Source organism: Pseudorasbora parva, chromosome 1 (genome assembly GCF_024679245.1).
Source record: "Pseudorasbora parva isolate DD20220531a chromosome 1, ASM2467924v1, whole genome shotgun sequence".
Classification (NCBI taxonomy): Eukaryota; Metazoa; Chordata; class Actinopteri; order Cypriniformes; family Gobionidae; genus Pseudorasbora; species Pseudorasbora parva.
In genome coordinates this window covers 61,633,773-61,652,812 of record NC_090172.1, presented here as the reverse complement: position 1 = coordinate 61,652,812, position 19,040 = coordinate 61,633,773, and the positions used below count along the sequence as shown (strand labels likewise).

General features: G+C 41.5%; 2 protein-coding genes and 1 long non-coding RNA gene across 3 annotated transcripts in view; all 3 read left to right on the top strand.

Annotated features, from left to right (window-relative positions):
- The first annotated feature begins 320 nt into the window (after positions 1–320).
- On the top strand, positions 321–9,239 carry rbm14b (RNA binding motif protein 14b). Its single transcript, XM_067452055.1, has 4 exons — positions 321–439; positions 5,294–5,646; positions 6,423–7,425; positions 8,424–9,239. Exons 2-4 carry the CDS (start codon positions 5,298–5,300, stop codon positions 8,737–8,739), a joined length of 1,668 nt encoding a protein of 555 aa, XP_067308156.1. The 5' UTR covers positions 321–439; positions 5,294–5,297; the 3' UTR covers positions 8,740–9,239.
- A 100-nt stretch (positions 9,240–9,339) lies between these two features.
- LOC137079371 (uncharacterized) lies at positions 9,340–14,817 on the top strand. Its single transcript, XR_010905480.1, has 2 exons — positions 9,340–11,175; positions 11,541–14,817. It is a non-coding gene; the product is annotated as an uncharacterized lncRNA (long non-coding RNA).
- A 581-nt stretch (positions 14,818–15,398) lies between these two features.
- actn3b (actinin alpha 3b) overlaps positions 15,399–19,040 on the top strand; it is a 53,894-nt gene continuing 50,252 nt past the window's right edge. The window contains exon 1 of the mRNA XM_067447335.1: positions 15,399–16,022. Within this exon, the coding sequence (XP_067303436.1) occupies positions 15,885–16,022 (138 nt within the window). The 5' untranslated portion in view covers positions 15,399–15,884. The remainder of the gene's footprint in view (positions 16,023–19,040) is intronic.

The following is a 19,040-nucleotide window of genomic DNA, read 5'->3' as shown; positions in this document are numbered from 1 at the left end:
GTGTTTATATATATATATATATATATATATATATATATATATATATATATATATATATATATATATATATATATATATATATATAACCTGACTTTGTTCTTCTTTATGAAAACACAACCCAAAGTTGCTTACAGTGCCGGATTCAGAGAATTGAACAAAACTGAACTGAGGCAGCTCAAATCTGATTTAAAATATGCCATGGTGCATTTAAAGTGCTTTTTGCAATGCCTCTGCTTGCTTCAAGTTAAGTTTAGTTATATTCCTGTTTAATATAACAAGAGAAGCACAAACATGATGCATAGTGTACAGGCAGTGGAGATACACGCGCATTGTGTGTGTGTGTGTGTGTGTGTGTGGATGCATCAGCACGCGCGGAAGAATGAGAGCGATTCTAAAGAACGGAAGTGGACCGACCATTTTGAAACCCCGCACCGCTTAGGTAAGATGGAAGATTTTTTCCCCCTCTCTATATATGTTTATGTTTCAAGCAATTCCATAACTCATCATATGGGATCAATAATTAACGATTGCCGATTAAACACGGAATGATGTAGCCGAGCGCGCGGTGTGATTTATAGAGAAACGCAAAGGCTTTCGGGGGGCGCGGGGACACCCAAAAAAATCCTCCCAAAATGAGTCATCTAGAGATTTATTTTTGGAGAATGAATAGCAGATGAGCGCATACATGTATAGTGCACATATAACACCGTGCAGTTGCATCGCGGGCGTTTGTGGTGTTGATGGCGGAAGAGATTTGAGTGTTTTGTAAACATCTGGGGTCAGAAATGTTACATTCGGTAAATCGGTCGACACGCGCTACTCGTGTTGTTGACGCCGGAGCGCTATAACGAGAACGGCGAGTCAGCGTTTCTCACACGATTAAACCTCCGTGCGTTCGTTTACACGATTTGTCGGGAAAACAGTTATCCTTTAGTGTGGGTGTGTGTGTTCGTTCCGTGAGCTGAAAGATTGAGGAAGTGGACGTGTTTACTCTGCGTGCACTGCGTCACCAGATTACTGTCTCTTTGTGACTGCTACTAATTCATTTACCCTAAATAGATGTTTCATCGACATATTCTGGTGTGTGTGTGTGTGTGTGGTGATCGATTGTGCGTTGATAACGTGCTAGGATTTAATTTAATTGTGTGATATGTATATTTTTTGTAAGATATTGTTATGAAAAACATGGTGTCATCTTCTATATCTCAGGACAACTTTGAATTAAAGGGACAGTTCACCCAAAAATGAAATTTACCCCATGATTTACTCACCCTCGAGCAATCCTACGCTGTAAAAAACAGTCTGTAAAAATAGGGCACAATGTCCTGTATAAATATGAAGGAATTTTCTGTATTGTTTTTTTTACAGGTGTTTTACTGTATTTTTTAATTACACATTGCATTAGTTGGTGTTTTAAGGGTTAACGTAAATTTCTGTAAAATAACTGGATAATGTACTGGCAGAAAATTACCAGTACATTTTATACAAGATTTTAATACAACCGGAGTTGTATCTAATCTTGTATCTAATTGGATGTCCTGGCTAATTGAAGCTTTATAATGGCAGCCCCCAAAAAAGTGCATCCAGCCATTATAAACGTACTCCAGTGGGTTAATAAATGCCTTTTGATGTGAAGTGATGCATTTGTGTAAGATAAATATCCATATTTAGTTACATATATGTATCCATATAAAGTACATTATCTAGCTTCCTCCAGGTAGCCTTCTGTATTCAACTTACAGAAAAAGTGTAACTGGCATGACGCATAACATTGGACCTAGTGTAAACGCTCATTCACACCAACAACGATAACTATAAAGATAACTATATACTACCAGCGGACGAAATTGTTCTGTTTATTCTAAGCGTTTGTTGTCTGTCGCTTTAAATGCTCGTGCTCGTAGCAGTAGGATTGATTCTGATTGGCTGTCAATGTTTTTGTTTATCAGCTGGATAAAATTCGTTCTGAAAGTAATCCCAACGATATCGATGCTCTATATCTTTGTCGTTAAGGCTGTGGTGTGAACTCTGCTATTCATTAATATTGATAGTGATTTTTAGAACTATATCTTTATCGTTATCTTTATAGTTATTGTTCTTGATGTGAACGGGCCTTACGCTCCTTACAATTCAACTAAGTTGAATACAAAAGGCGGTCTGGCGGTAGCTAGATATTTTACCTTATAGAGTTTTAATCATGGATATTTTTCTTACACACACATCGCCTCAGAAGGCCTTTATTAACCCCCGGAGCCGTGTAGAGCACTTTTATAATGGATGGATGCACTTTTTCAGGCTTCAAATATTTAGGTGAACTAGCTCTTAAACACGTTGTTTTCACTAATGATCAACATTATGTAACGATTATTTTCTCTGCACCTGTATAAATCTATACAAGTTTTTCCCTGATTAATGGAAAATAATACTAACAAAAAAGTACAAAATTATACTGTTGTTAGTTTGGGGACGTGTGAAATCCATGGTATTAGGGGTCTGGGGGCCCCTGGGCTTGAGTTCATGTATGGGCCCCACCTACGCTACAAATTACTCAACTAGAACATCACTATGGGGCACAAATATATAATTTTTTTTAATATGCTTTGAGGTTCCTTGAATAATTAACATGCCTAGTCAGCGTTTAGCAGTATTAATATTGACGTGTTTTGGCTTTAAGTATGAATATGGTAGTGTTACTGTTGTCTATAAGTTAGTGTTACTCCAAAACAATGACACACTGCACATTTAGAAGATATGAGTGTTCATGAGTCTCGCACTTCAGCCAATAAAGATCAATGATTTAGATGACATTTAGACAGCGCACTATATAGGGCAGGGCTATTCAAATCTTACCCTGGAGGGCCAATGCGGTGCAGAGTTTAGCTCCAACCCTAATCAAACACACACCTGAACATGCTATTTAATGTCTTCAAGATCATTAGAAAATCATAGGTGGGTGTGTTTGATCAGGGTTGGAGCTAAACTCTGCACCGCATTGGCCCTCCAGGGTAAGATTTGAATAACCCTGATATAGGGGATAGGGGACGATTCAGACACTGCACTATATAGGGGATAGGGGACGATTCTGACACTGCACTATATAGGGGATAGGGGACGATTCAGACACTGCACTATATAGGGGATAGGGGACGATTCAGACACTGCACTATATAGGGGATAGGGGACGATTCAGACCCTGCACTATAGGGGATAGGGGACGATTCAGACACTGCACTATATAGGGGATAGGGGACGATTCAGACCCTGCACTATAGGGGATAGGGGACGATTCAGACACTGCTCTATATAGGGGATAGGGGACGATTCAGACACTGCACTATATAGGGGATAGGGGACGATTCAGACACTGCACTATATAGGGGATAGGGGACGATTCAGACCCTGCACTATAGGGGATAGGGGACGATTCAGACACTGCACTATATAGGGGATAGGGAACGATTCAGACACTGCCCTATAGGGGATAGGGGATGATTCAGACACTGCACTATATAGGGGATAGGGAGCGATTCAGACACTGCACCATATAGGGGATAGGGGACGATTCAGACACTGCACTATATAGGGGATAGGGAACGATTCAGACACTGCACTATATAGGGGATAGGGGACGATTCAGACACTGCACTATATAGGGGATAGGGAACGATTCAGACACTGCCCTATATAGGGGATAGGGAACGATTCAGACACTGCCCTATAGGGGATAGGGGATGATTCAGACACTGCACTATATAGGGGATAGGGGACGATTCAGACACTGCACTATATAGGGGGTAGGGGACGATTCAGACACTGCACTATATAGGGGATAGGGAACGATTCAGACACTGCACTATATAGGGGATAGGGGACGATTCAGACACTGCACTATATAGGGGATAGGGGACGATTCAGACACTGCACTATATAGGGGATAGGGGACGATTTAGACACTGCACTATATAGGGGATAGGGGACGATTCAGACACTGCTCTATATAGGGGATAGGGGACGATTCAGACACTGCACTATATAGGGGATAGGAAACGATTCAGACACTGCACTATAGAGGGGATAGGGAACGATTCAGACACTGCTCTATATAGGGGATAGGGGACGATTCAGACACTGCACTATATAGAGAATAGGGGACGATTCAGACACTGCACTATATAGGGGATAGGGGACGATTCAGACACTGCACTATATAGGGGATAGGGGACGATTCAGACACTGCACTATAGGGGATAGGGGACGATTCAGACACTGCACCATATAGGGGATAGGGGACGATTCAGACACTGCACTATATAGGGGATAGGGGACGATTCAGACAGTGCACTATATAGGGGATAGGGGACGATTCAGACAGTGCACTATATAGGAGATAGGGGACGATTCAGACACTGCACTATATAGGGGATATGGGATGATTCAGACACTGCACTATATAGGGGATAGGGAGCTATTCAGACACTGCTCTATATAGGGGATAGAGGATGATTCAGACACTGCGCTATATAGGGGATAGGGGATGATTCAGCCACTGCACTATATAGGGGATAGGGGACGATTCAGACACTGCTCTATATAGGGGATAGGGGACGATTCAGACACTGCACTATATAGGGGATAGGGGACGATTCAGGCACTGCACTATATAGGGGATAGGGGGCGATTCAGACACTGCTCTATATAGGGGATAGGGGACGATTCAGGCACTGCACTATATAGGGGATAGGGGACGATTCAGACACTGCTCTATATAGGGGATAGGGGATGTTTCAGACACTGCACTATATAGGGGATAGGGGACGATTCAGACTGCGCTATATAGGGGATAGGGGACGATTCAGACACTGCACTATATAGGGGATAGGGGATGATTCAGACACTGCACTATATAGGGGATAGGGGACGATTCAGACTGCGCTATATAGGGGATAGGGGACGATTCAGACACTGCACTATATAGGGGATAGGGGATGATTCAGACACTGCTCTATATAGGGGAAAGGGGACGATTCAGCCACTGCACCATATAGGGGATAGGGGACGATTCAGACACTGCACTATATAGGGGATAGGGGACGATTCAGACTGCGCTATATAGGGGATAATCATTCACTAACATGGTATTTATTTCAGAGTATTATAAGAATAATATTTAATATCTGGTGTCATCCCTTTGCCTTTATTGTTAGGGAATACTAACCCCCAATTTGCATATTGTACTTACACATGCTTATATGTCATTGTCTGACATGTCAAAATCGTCTTTCACTCATTTCAGCACAATGGAAAAGGGCCACACGGTTAAGCTCTTCGTAGGGAATCTGGCCCTGGATACCACGCAAGAAGAACTGTCAGCCATCTTTGAGTCATACGGGCAGGTTGTTAGCTGTAGTGTTTTGAGGCAGTTTGCTTTCGTACACCTGCAAGGAGAGGGCGCTGCGGAACGTGCCATCCGGGAGCTCAATGGCAGAGAGTTCAAAGGTCGCAACCTTGTGGTCGAAGAGTCTCGGGGACGCCCACTCCACTCGACGAAGGTGTTTGTGGGAAATCTGAGTAGTATGTGCACCACAGAAGACCTCCAGGAGCTGTTTCAGACCTTTGGGAAAGTTTTGGAGTGCGATAAGGTGAAAGGTAAGCGAGAAGTTGCAGAAACTTAATACAGGGGTAGCCAATCCCACTCATGGAGGGCTACCGTCGTTCAGAGTTAAAGGGATAGTTCACCCAAAAATCAAAATGTGATGTTTATCTGCTTCCCCCCAGGGCATCAGATGTCGGTGTGTTTGTTTCTTCAGGAGAACACAAATGAAGATTTTTAACTCAACCGTTGCTCGTATAATGCATGTCAATGGGGTGTATTTCTATGAGAATAAAAAACACACACACACACGAATCCAAAGCCTGCGGCTCGTGGCGACACATTGATGTCTTAAGACACGAAACGATCGGTTTCTGCGAGAAACACAACAGTATTTATTTTACCTCATATCAGGCGAATCTCATCTAGTGTTCCCAACACCATTACTTCCGTCGAATAAGGTCAAAATACCGGCGCGATCATAGATATATTTACTTAGATTTACTTTATTTACTTTACACTAATAAGGAATCTATATATATTTCTATGATTGTGACAGTATTTTGACCTTCAAAAGGAAGTAATGGTGTTGGAAACACTAGATGAGATTCGTCTGATATGAGGTAAAAATAACAAATACTGTTGTTTCTTGCAGAAACCGATCGTTTCGTGTCTTAAGACATCAATGTGTCGCCACAATCTATTCAAGGTTTACTTTTTGAACTGAAGTCTGCCGTAAGTGAGCTCTCTCCAGGAACTGGGTTGGCTACCCCTGATTTAAAGTGCGAGTAATCTGAATAATGAATAACACTATTGTCTTCTGCTTTATTAGGTTATGCTTTCGTGCACATGGAGAACAAGGAGGATGCGCTGCAGGCTATTGAGGCTTTGCATGGGACCTCTTTCAAAGGACGACCACTGTCCGTGGAGCTCTCCAAAGTGCAGCCAAGTAAGCAGACTCCAACTGGGAAAATCCCGTGTGTGAGCTGCGGAAAACAGGGTCACTATGCAGGTGAATGCCCAGCTGGTAAGCCCACTCTGGAGCAGTACCAGAGCCAAGCGGCCGTGTTAGCCGCCGCCGCCGCTGCAGCCGCTGGCCTTCCTCTGCAGGTTCAACAAAGTGTCCACAATTCAGTATACAACACCTCAACTTTTGACCCAACTTATGCTGCTTTGACTGGACTTACAGCTGCAGGTGCCAGGGCTGAAGGGGGAACAGCGGTTGCTCCAGCCGTCTATGGAGCACTAGCTAGTCAAGTGTACGGGACAGTTGCCAATCAGCTCTACAGTGGATCAGTTGCAAATCAGGCACTTAATAACAGTGCTGCTGCAGCTGCCGCACAGATGTATGGCTCAGTTAACCCGGCTCTCTACGGGCAGATGACAAGTGGCGCCGTCGCAGCCGCCGCAGCAGCCGCCGCCGCATATGGGCAACAAGTTTACACACCCGCTGTTGCAAATCAAGTGTTTTTAACGGCTGGACCTAGCATGGAGGTACCAGGAGGTACTGCTGTTAACCCAGCTTATACGGTAGCACCGGCTCTCTACAGCGCTAGCCCTGCTTATGGGGCGTTAGGGGCGGCTGACACAGCAGCTTTCTTTGAGGCAGCAAGGGCGCACTACTTTGCACAAGGACAGCAAGTGCTAGCCGAACAGCAACAGGCTAGCTCAAAGTCTGGAGAGAGGGACCGGAGTCCACTAAGAAGATCTGCCCCGCTGCTGCCAGACCCTGTTATGAAGCCCTTTATGTACCAGAGGGCCAAGCGTAGAGCCTTGTTGCCCACACCGTCGGGTCGAGAGGAAGCCGCGGCGCAGGAAGACGACCCTGTAGCCAGGTGAGTTGATTTCAATAAAAGACAAAAAATGATTACAGCAAAAAGCCCAGTTTCCACCGGAATTACCCGGAACAAATGTTCCCAGGAACTTCCCCCCACCCCCAGCCCGTCTGCAATTCCTTCGCGGTCTAAAGTAACGTGATGATTAGTCCGGTGTTGTAGGACTGTGCGCGTCTTTCCAGTTCCCACTGGATTTCGTCCTCGGCACATAGCTTGAAGGTGCACTATGTAGTATTTTTGCAGTAAAATATCCAAAACCCACTAGGCCAGTGTTATATATTTTGTTCAGTTGAGTTCTTACAATAGCCCAACATTTTCCAACGATTTGTAAATTGTGAGTTTTAAATTGCTATTTTAACCAAGGAGCCGGGACGTCTGGGGGAGTTGCTTGTCAATTGCGTCATATCTGCGTTACTCCCGGTTGCCTCCCGGTTTATTCTGCAAAATCGCTTTTCTTTTAGCAGTGTGAACAAGAGTCACAGCAGCCGCTGAGCAAACGCACAGAGTAACGTCATAACATCATTTAAAACACACTTAAGTGTATCTAATATGATAAACAGAGCTGCTTTACCTCATACTCGTGACCGATTAATTAAGACCTAATAAATACATTTTATTTGTATATTTAGTTGAATTACTTAGATAGAAATTTTAGTGTTGACTTCATTTATACCCTCGGGGGAAAACAAGTACCGCCCCAAAGGTTCTTCCATCTGAGGTGTAGGGGCAAAGTTCCTGGGGGAATTTCCTGCGGTGGAAACTCGGCTCATGTTTGTCAAATTCCAAATTTTGGATGTTTTAGTACCGATTTACAGCGGTGGTGATTTGTGTGTGTGTGTGTGTGTGTTTGTACATGTGTTTCTGTGTCTCTCCGTCTAATGGTGTATACATTCGTTTGTATATGCATGTCTATGTGATTTCTGTCTTTCTTTTCCCGTCTGCGTGGCTGTGCATGTGTGTGTGTGTGTGTTTTCTCTCCTCCGTTTTTTCCCCCCCAGATACTACGCGGAATATTACCAGCAGTACCAACAGTACCAGCAGTACCAGCAACTGCAGCAATATTCGCAGTACCAGTATGCGTACCCACCTCCAAACGCCCTGGCAGCGATGACGGCGCTCCAGGCTCTGCCGAATCCGGCAACCCTCGACTCGCTCAGGCCAGTCCTGCCCGCCGCCCCCGTGCCTGCCGCTGCCGCCATCGCCATGGCAACACCTCGCGTGTATGAGCCTCCGCCGATACCGCCGTCGCACAAGGAGCCCCTCCTCCGCCGCCCCGAACTCGCCCTACACACCCCTGAAACACCCTTCCGATAGTGTGCTCCACGTCCTCTGCCTCTCCTTTCCTTGTGCTGCCTGTGTGTGTGTGTGTGTCAGAAAGAAGCCACAGGTGTATGTTTGACGTGTGTGTGTGTGTGTGCTTGGGGGTAAGACGGTGGCTGTGTCGATTTGAACTATAAACTGGAGTCTCTAACCTTGGTTCTGATCTCACACACACACACACACACACACCCAGTGTAGTTTAAAAAAAAAGGGAAATTTTTCCCGCATGCTCTCATTCCTGCACACTTAACCAATATAACACATCGTCTCGTTAAAGAAACCCTCAATCCGATTAGTTTTGAGGGGTAGATTAGGCACTAGCCATGATGCTTTTTAACTTTTATATTCTTAAGTGTTTGTAGTCTATGAATGAATACTGGACTTGATATTTTTAAATAATGCTTGATTATAGTTATATGAACCTGTTTACACATTATTTAAAGGGATAGTTCACCCAAAAATGACAATTCTGTCATCCTTTACACACCCGCCATTGATCCAAACCTGTATGAGTTTTTTTGTTCTGCTGAACACAAAAGAAGATATTTGGAAGAATGTGTGTAACCAAGCAGAGAGAAGAACCGTGAACTGCAAAAAAATGTTTTTCTTACTTAGTATATTTGTCTTGTTTCTAGTCAAAATTTAAAAAAAATCTTGCATTAAGAAACATTTACTTGACAAGTAATAACAATTGTCTTGGTTTGGGAAAAATAACTCAAAATGAAGAGAGTTTTTGCTTAAAATAAGCAAAATAATGTTGTTTTAGGAATATTTTGCTTACCCCATTGGCAGATTATTTTGCTAATTTTAAGCAAAAACTCTTAATTTTGCTTGTCTAGTAAATACTTCTTGTTTTAAGCATTTTTAGATGTTTGGATTAGAAACAAGACAAAAATACTAAGTAAGAAAAGCATTCTTTTTTGCAGTGTGAATGGTTGTTCTCTCTGCTTGGTTATAAACATTCTCCCAAATATCTTCTTTTGTGTTCAAAGAAACTCATACAGGTCTGAAACAACATGAGGGTGAGTAAATGATGACAGAATTTTCATTTTTTTTGGGTGAACTATCCCTTTAAGATATTAGATTTCAATGCATTTAAAGAACATTTAAATAAGTTGAATGTATGTTTACTCCAAAGGTGTGTGAAGTGTAAGGACCAGGGTTGGAAAGTATTTCACGTGTCTTTGTGTGTGTTTCTTGTTTTTCTCTGGGACTGGTGTAGCGTGTATGCTTTCTATTGGTTGCCAAGACAGGAAGGCACACGTGCACAGGGAAGCGACTTCGATCCACACGCACATACATACGCATCCCTTACACCTCAGATGGAAGAAACTGTAGTGACGACCTTTAACCCCACCCCTCCACCCCTGTCCACCCATCCCGAAAGCTGAAAGACACTGTGACTTCTCTCCCCTCCAACTATAATGTAGCTTCTTCCATAGATATGGTGATGTATGGGCAGCCAATCAGAGGAAGGTTTAGCTAGTCAGCGTTAGCTGGGATTTGTCTTATGGGAGCGTCTCTATGCTCGCCAACTTAACTGCCAAGATGCATTGTAGAATCTGTTTTTGTAAGTGTCTTTTATTACTGCTATCATGTTTTTATAAACAGTGATAAGGGACTCGCGTATCATTTTAAAGAGACATACTCTTTTTAATTTTTAACTTTTGTTTACAGCTATAAGAGGCTTGTTCTTCTTGTGGCTTTTCCACAGTGATTGTTTATAGCCAAAATTCTCTTTTTTCTAGAAAAACAGCCAAAATCATGAGTGGCCTATGATTCTTATGCCTTAGTAGTGAAATGTTTTCAAGTTTGCTATTTTTTTATCTGTAGTCTTATAATGTGAAACTGGATTTAAGGCTACACGAAAGTGCTGTATTTTATGTGGTGCTGTGATTTGGGATTAAATGAATTGGGAGATTCCTATCAGTTTCTTTCAGTCTTCCTGCTCATTTCGCTGCTGCAACTCCATAGATGACCCTCACTGCATCTCTCTCTCCATCTCTCTTTTGCATCTGCCTCTCATTTAGTGACAGTATTTCATTTGTTTACCATGCCCCTGTTCGCACCTACGTGCTGAGGATGCCAGTGTGTGAATGTGATCTTAGAAAACGTTTTGCATCGACATTCATGTTTGTAGTTTCTGTCACGGTAACTGTTTTTGCCGCAAGTGTTCTCAGAAGAGAAGACTTAAAGATCTGTACACGATCTTTACTGACTATAACACGCCTTCAAATAAAGAGCTTGCCTGATCATTTACAGAGGAAACTCGAGAGCTTTTGCTTGGAGCTTTAGCTGTTCTTGCCTTTTGATGTTTCATGATTGTTTTTCCTTTGTGAAACGACCAGACTCGTATGAATCGGAGCCCTGAAAAGAAGCTAAAGGACTAGAGACTGATCCCAATCTCACCCCCCTGTCACTATGGATGGGGTAAGTTTGGGGGCAACCCCACTCTATACCCCCCAGCTGCACACACCATACCAAACCCCTACCCCAGGAGCAGCAAAAATCTTCAGCCCAGCTTTTGGTACCTTTTAACCACCCATAGTCCCCATGCAGCTTCTTTAACAGGAGTGTGGTACAATGCTTTTATGACGCAAGCATATTGTAAAACATGTTAATGTGTGAGTGTCAGGAGGCACCCACACTCTGATATTTATTCGTGATGGGGCTGCAAATGTAATTTCAAGGCTTCGCTCGCATCTGCTTCCTTTGTGCATGTTTATTTTTTGTTTTCTTGTTTCACCCCACCCCAAAACAAACGCTTTCTGATGTGACTGTTCCAACTGAACTAGGTCCCTACGGATCTGTGGACACCGTTCGCAGTGCTGGTTTGGGGGGAAGAAAGTTAGCGTCGCGCAATGAACGGGAAGGTCTCTCTGACTCCATTCAGGTAAACGCCCTGCGCCTCGCCCCCTTTCTTACCTGTCGTCCTCCCTGATAGCGTTTGCGCCTGACCGTTTATCCGCTGTATTTCTCCTCACCACCACCCCACCCCTCTTGTAGACTCCTTACCTCTCGTCACCATTGCTATAGCCAATGGGGTTCTCTAAACACCAGTGTTGTGCAAAAGGGGTGGCGGCGGGGGTGACCATTTAATGCTTCTGTGGTTAGTGTGTCTCGGTAATGGGTGGGTGCTTGGTGCGCTAATAATTGATTTGTTGGTTTAGCTTTCGGAGAGAATGTGGTGATAGTGTGTCCAAAAGTGGTTGAATGAATGGGATTATTTGTCAGTGTTTAAATTGATAGTTCACCCAAAAATGAAAATGTAATGTTTTTCTGCTGACCCCCAGGGAATCCAACATGTAGGTGTGTTTGTTTCTACAGTACAATACAAATGAAGATTTTTAACTCCAACCATTGCTGTGTGCCAGTCATATAATGCATGTGAATGGGTAACAACTCTAATATGCACACTCTGGCGTCGTGTATGAGATTCACTTTTGGCGTTGGGGTAATCTACGCCAGATTGTGTGTACCGGAAGTGATGTCTTTACACGTACACGACGCCAGAGCGTGTGTATTAACCTTACCGGAAGTGAATCGCGTTTCAGGCTGTTGGATATAGCATTGTATTTGGGGTAAAAAATTATATAAATACGGCTCGATTTATCACACAAACTGATCGTTTTGTGTCTTAAAAATCTTAATTTGTGTTCTACTGAAGAACAAACACCTACATGTTGGATGCACTGGGGGTCAGCAGATAAACATCAATGTTTCATTTTTGGGTGAACTATCCCTTTAAAATAAGTGTTAAACAAGTTAGCAAGGGTGGCTGATAAAAGGTGTGACAAAGGTGAGTGCTTGTGAGTCACTTGAAGGCTTGGCAGATGTGGACCTTGCTCAAGAGTTCCTCCAGTATCGTCGACCTCACCTGGCCCCCTTTCCATGTGCCTTTTTAGTTCGTTTATTTGATTTAACCCCTGCCCCCAGGCTTCCTCGAGTCTACTCGCCGTTAACGCCCAGCTCACCGCCGCCCTCGCCGCATCCCCAGTGCTAATTGTAACGTTTGTTCAGTGTTAACCACTGCTTGAACGCATCCCCAAAAGCTCTGACTAGACACGAAGCACTGGCCGAGATTTTATTCGCAAGACTCTCATTTGGACTCAGTGATACTGGCAATCCTTATTTTGGAGGGCAGTGCTCGACTGTGATAAATTACTGAGCCAAAACCCAGCAAATCATTCTTATTATAAAAACTCTGCTTTTACCTCCTAGATTAAAGGACAACTCCGGTGAGAAATGACCCTAGGGGTAATTAACAGATGGTTACTGAGTAGATCGTTCTCTGGGATGCGTTTTCATGAAAATCGAATGTAAAGAGTTTTATCTCTAATAACAGATTAGCTATAACGCTTGTCTATGGGGCACAGGGTAGTGAAATTAAATCGCTAGTTAATACCACTAACAAGGCTCAAAATAGCCTCACACTAACACTGCAGCATAATGAGGGTCCTACATGCAAACCGCCGAAGCATTGAGAACTTAGTAAACAATAAGAAGATACTTTATAAAGACAGCACATTACGCGTTTACGGACAGCAGCCATCTTAGAAAACAGTCTCGACAAGTCGAGCCCCGAACGCTGTGCTAAGTGAGCTGGTCGATAGGAATTAAGTTTGTGAAATCTAATTACATGAAAATGCATGAATTATATCTTTATAAAAATATATTGTTGACTAACTACTAGGGAAGAAGTTTGTATTCATAATTTTACTTTTTTTTAGAGATAAAACTCTTTACATTTGATTTTCATGAAAACGCATCCCAGAGCAACCATCTGTTAATACCCCAGGTTCATTTTGTTCACTGGAGTTGTCCTTCAACAAAAGGTAAAGTCAACCCAAGTAGGTAGGGTTCACCCAAATTTTTTTTTTTTTTTTCGTCTGATTAAAAGATCTGAAAGCTTTGTGTTACCCATTCAAATGAGAGTCTGATATGATGTTTATGTTTGACATAGCTGAATGTACGATAAGTAGGTGGCAGAGATATAGATTACATACCTGGTAGAGGCATGTCCAATAAAAGGAGTGGCTTCAGATGGGGGAAAAAAACGCTGCTGAACCTGGACTTACAGGACCTTTCCTCCAGAGGGAGCATGATGGTGACGTTTGGTTTATCTCACTAGAAGGTGCTGTTGTTCTTGATTTTACATCAGGCACATGAGGTGATGATTTTTCTTTCCTTTACCAAGACATGTAGCATCTTCACATGCATTGTCACTCACATCTGCATTGCTTTTTGTGTGCCTGTGGAAGTTGATAGTGGCTGTTTAACTTTGCCTGTAGAAATGAAAGAATAAGGGACTGGATTACCTCAATTTGAGATCTTACTCTGGAGGATGAGGAAATGTCCATTACCTGAAACAAGATATCTGTTATTCAGAGACCACGATACTCCCAATGTCAGTGGTAAGGAGATCTTTGACATGCAGATATTTGTGGTTGACAGATTTCTGTGACGTCTGTGGCATTCGTTAATGATGACAGATGTCTGTGGCAGATAGATATCAGCGGTGTCTGAGAGCCTTTCATTCAGGATCTCAGTTCTGTAATATCAAATGAATCCCTCACCTTCTCCAACATACTCTTCCAGCTTAAGTCTCTTTAAATCTAGATGGTATACGCTCTACACTTTCCATGGATAACTGAATGCTCTCTCCGACCGCTTCCTTTCTAGATATCGTCTACCGTCTTGCACAAACTGGACAAAAACAATAACACAACCTCTAGTGTCCCATTAATATTTAGAAAGCTCTGCTTTTGTTTTTCCATTTTATTTTATAGGGATCTTTTTAACCCCTTTGTAAGGATACCTCTACTGAGTGTTGAGGAAACTCCAGTACTCATTTTTATAACTCATGTATGAAAACGAGAATCATTTCTATTGCAGGTGATAGGATACGAGCTGGTCGTAATGTTTTTATCACCTTCTAATGAATATATGCATGATTTGTTAATGTGTGTATATTGCAAAAACCTTTGCGACTGGTAAAGTGTACTCTCCTACACCAGCTTCTGCATGAACACTGGCATAGCATGCTTACTGCAATAAACTAGTACTACGACAGCATATGTTATGTTGTGCTCATTTACTTGTCATCATTTTTTTTTTTAAATGATTTAATTTTCTTGTTAGGAAGTAAATGATATTTAAAGGGATAGTTCACCCAAAAATGAAAATTGTCATCATTTACTCACCCTCATGTTGTTCCAAACCTGTATGAGTTTCTTTGTTCTGCTAGACACAAAAGAAGATATTTTGAATAATGTTTGTAACCAAGCATAGATTCACTACCATAGTAGGGGAAAAAATAGTGAATGGTTGTAATCTGCTTAGTTACAAACATTTGTCCAAATATCTTCCTTTGTGTTCAGCAGAACAAAGAAACTCATACAGGTTTGAAACAACATGAGGGTAAGTAAATGGTGACAACATTTTTATTTTTGGGTGGACTATCTCTTTAATGTTTTAAAAAAAAAGTTAATTCTTCCTTGAAATTGGTCTTAGAACTTGCCTATTACAGACTTGTTTCTGTTTGAACTAAATGTGATAGAAGCACAACTGTGTGTAGTAACTAATGTATAGCAAAGGTACAGAAATTACTTGTTATTTAGGGGGGAAAGGTCTGGGAACTGCTTGTGCACTTATTTTCAATGCATAACAGTTAGTTGGATGTGTTTAAACTGGCCTCAGAACTGCTGCTAGGATAAGTTTAAAGACTACTGCCAAGGACAACAGGTGTTCTTAGCAAAGTGGAGGGCACCAGTAGGGGTGTATGAGGTCTTTCCCTGAGGCTGCCCTTAACCAAAAAAGCCTCCAGTAATTGGTCCCAGTGCACAGTGTGTCCCGCCTCTCACACCTTTTAGGTAGCATAACCCGACACCCACTCAACCAGTTCTCTTATTTATTGGGGTGCAGTCACGTGTTCTACTTTTGACCAGGATAGGAGCACTGGGCAGCAGACGTTCTGCTCGCACCTCCACACAGGCACCTCAAAACGAGTGGAGTCTGGCCTCTTCCTCCACGGTCATACAAGTACACCTCTAACGCACGGACAGGATTTTTTAGTTTACAACCTAAAGCTCAAGGGACATAACTTCTAATATTAGGGGTTAGAGGGATAAGTGTCAAAGATGGCGACTATTGTTGAGACGCAGGTGCAGTATAACAACACCTACACGATGTCCACTACGGAACAATACATGACTCAGGAGGACGACTGGGACAGGGACCTTCTGCTGGACCCTGCCTGGGAGAAACAGCAGAGGAAGGTATGTTCATGTGAATGTCACTTTGAGGGGAAAGATTTATGCATTTACTTATTGTATAACTTTACCACGGTAACCATAGATTCCAACAAAATCCATCTTTTTATAGCCTAATGGAAAAAAAAGAAGCTTTTTTTATCATTGTCCATTTGTATCATGTGTAGGTGTAGCCTAAATGATGGCAATCTTATTTTTTTATATACCTTATACATTTAGTATGGTAACCATAGCTTTCGCTACAATGCTATAGTCGCTACAGCAATTTTTTATAACGTGATCAAATAATAAATATACTGAAAGCTTCCTATTGCTTTAAGGAAATCCTGTATTCCTATATAATGTTTATATATTATTTTGCCATAGTAAGGGTATCGCAAAATAAGCTTTAGTGACTAGAATTGCAGCGGAATTTGTTTAGGGCTACAATGGCAAATTTGAAGAAAAGAATGATACTAAACTTACGAATGCTTACAAACGACTTTAAAAAAAATGAATATAAATTTTTCACAACATCAGTTTTTTAATGATGATACTGAAAGCTTTCTAAATTGCTTTAAGGAAATCCTGTATTCATTTATGATGTTTATTTATTATTTTGCCATAGTAAGAATTGCTTTAGTGACTATTGCAGTGGGATTTATGTTCAGGGCTACAATGGCAAATTTGAAGAAAGCAATGGTACCTTACCAATGCATACACACGATTTAAAAATGTTTTACTGTCTCTTCGATCTGACAAGCGAGTTTACATGTTGTACAGCTGTTGGTTTCATTCGCAGTTTTCCTCCGTGTTGTCTTACCACATCGACATCCTGCACCCCCCTCATTAAGTTTGTGGCTAATTTTATTCGGTCGAGTCTATAAAAAACGCGGTCACAATCGCATTCGCAATAACGTACATGTCTTATAGACGTCCGTTACATTCAAATTTTTAAAATCACCTCAGAAAAGCGCGCGTAACTTTAACGCATTCTGTGGAAACACGTGCTTTTTAAACCTACCTGTGACTTAAACGATTAAATCGACGCTCTTTCAGTCCAGACAGGGGTGGTTTTTGTGTGATGGTAGAAAAGCTGGGTAACGTTAAATTAAATTTGTGAAGATCTGGCTGACATAAATGACAGGTGACGTTTGACAGCCGTCAGTGGAGCTCGTGCCACGGTCTGGCTGAGGTGACGTCAGCCAAGATTGATCTCTGCAAAGCACTGATTTGTGGTGTCAGGCATTGGATACGTTTGTCAAGACAGAAATAGACGCTATGAATGTATTAGTGGAATTATTTTCAGACTTATTCTCATAGGGGGAGAAAAAAATAAATGTCACTGATGTGCATTTTTTAAAGAAGGCATGAAAAAATACTAGTATAGTTAAATTACTAGGCTATAGGGTTAAATAACTAACAATACTACAGCACATTGTAGTATAGGTACCTCAGTATTTACTATAGTTTAACAATTGACTAGTTAAAACTACAGTAGCCTATTCTGTGGTATAAATTAGCAAAGTGTACACTGTAATTTTTTTTCTAAATAACTTACCCGGTTGCCTTAACATTTTGAGTTAACTCACATTTTTAATTTTAATTAATACAATGAACATTATTGAGAATCAACAAACTTTATTCAAATATTATTAAAAGATTTTGTAAGCATATTGGGTAATTGTGTGTTTTATTTGTGATGATCCAGTGAAACATGCCAAATTGATATTTTCATGAATTATCAATTTTTTTATGTGGTTCAGATAGCCTACAATAATATTTTGAGTTTCTATTTATTAAACTAATTTCCTTCATTGTATCAACTCCAATTTTTTATTGCAATAAAATAGGCAACCAGGTTACTTACTTTTTTAAGTTAAACCAACAATATTTTTACAGTGTAGCAAATGCTGTAATATACTACTATTTACTGTAGAATTTTTACTATAGTATGGTTCAGTAATTTTACTATATGATTTTTTTTTTCATGTGGGGTCCATGGCCATTAATCTTACTTTCTTGAATATTTTATAGAAAATCTTTTTGCAAGAAAAAGCCTTGATAATAATGTAAAGCAAAAGTGCTGGCACTCTCCATAAAGGTGTCTCTCAAACACTTGTTCGGGATGTTGGCTAGACCTGACAAAGCTGAAAGACTTCAACAGATGGTGTGCGAGCAAGAGAAGTGCAAGGAGGGTTCATTTCAGTCTGTGAATAAACATGGCCTAAAAATACTCCTGAACCTCGCCGCCCCATCTCCCGTATATCTCCTTCGTTCCCTCCATTCTTAAGACCATCTTTTCTGAGCTCCTTTGCCTGTGCAGTTGCTATTCGACAGCTCTTAAAAACGGCACCAATGTCAATTGTCACTATTTTAATAGTGGGTGGTGTAGCATAGCTAGCATCTCAGATCCATAGACATTATGTGCCAATACTTTTTTTGCCCCTCAACTGAAAAGGGTAGTTTAAAAGGGCACCTTTTCCCATTTAGCTGAGCGAATGTCTCTAGATTGATATTTTATTTATTTTGTGGAGTGCACTAGCGCCCCCTGGATGTGACTTTTCTTAAATGTCTCTCTCTCTCTCTCTTTAAAACAAGTTAAACACGATTGAGCTGATTAAATAATGCCAATCAGATTACATAAAACAAACTAAGGTAACATTAGCTCTTAACTTGATCACAATTGCAGTGAAGACTCAGATTAGATGGGTTTTAGACCTGAGTCCATGGGAGAGGGTCTTGAAAACATCCTCAGGCATGTAGGATCAGCATAAGGAGCTGATATCACGGCGTAAATATAGAAAGTGCATCATTTTGCAATGAAACGAATATGGGGGTTGCGCGGGGGTGGGGGTTCTGCACCTGTTCTAGCGCCCTAGCGCACATTTCAGAAGCCAGTAATACAGCGATTGTCAACATGCCGTTTCATCTGATATCTGTCAAAATTAAGGCATCAGAAAATAGACAAATTGTTTATTAGCGTGGCACTGCTGTTGACTAGTAAATTCTGTATTTAAAAGCTCTCACAATCTGGCTTTAAAT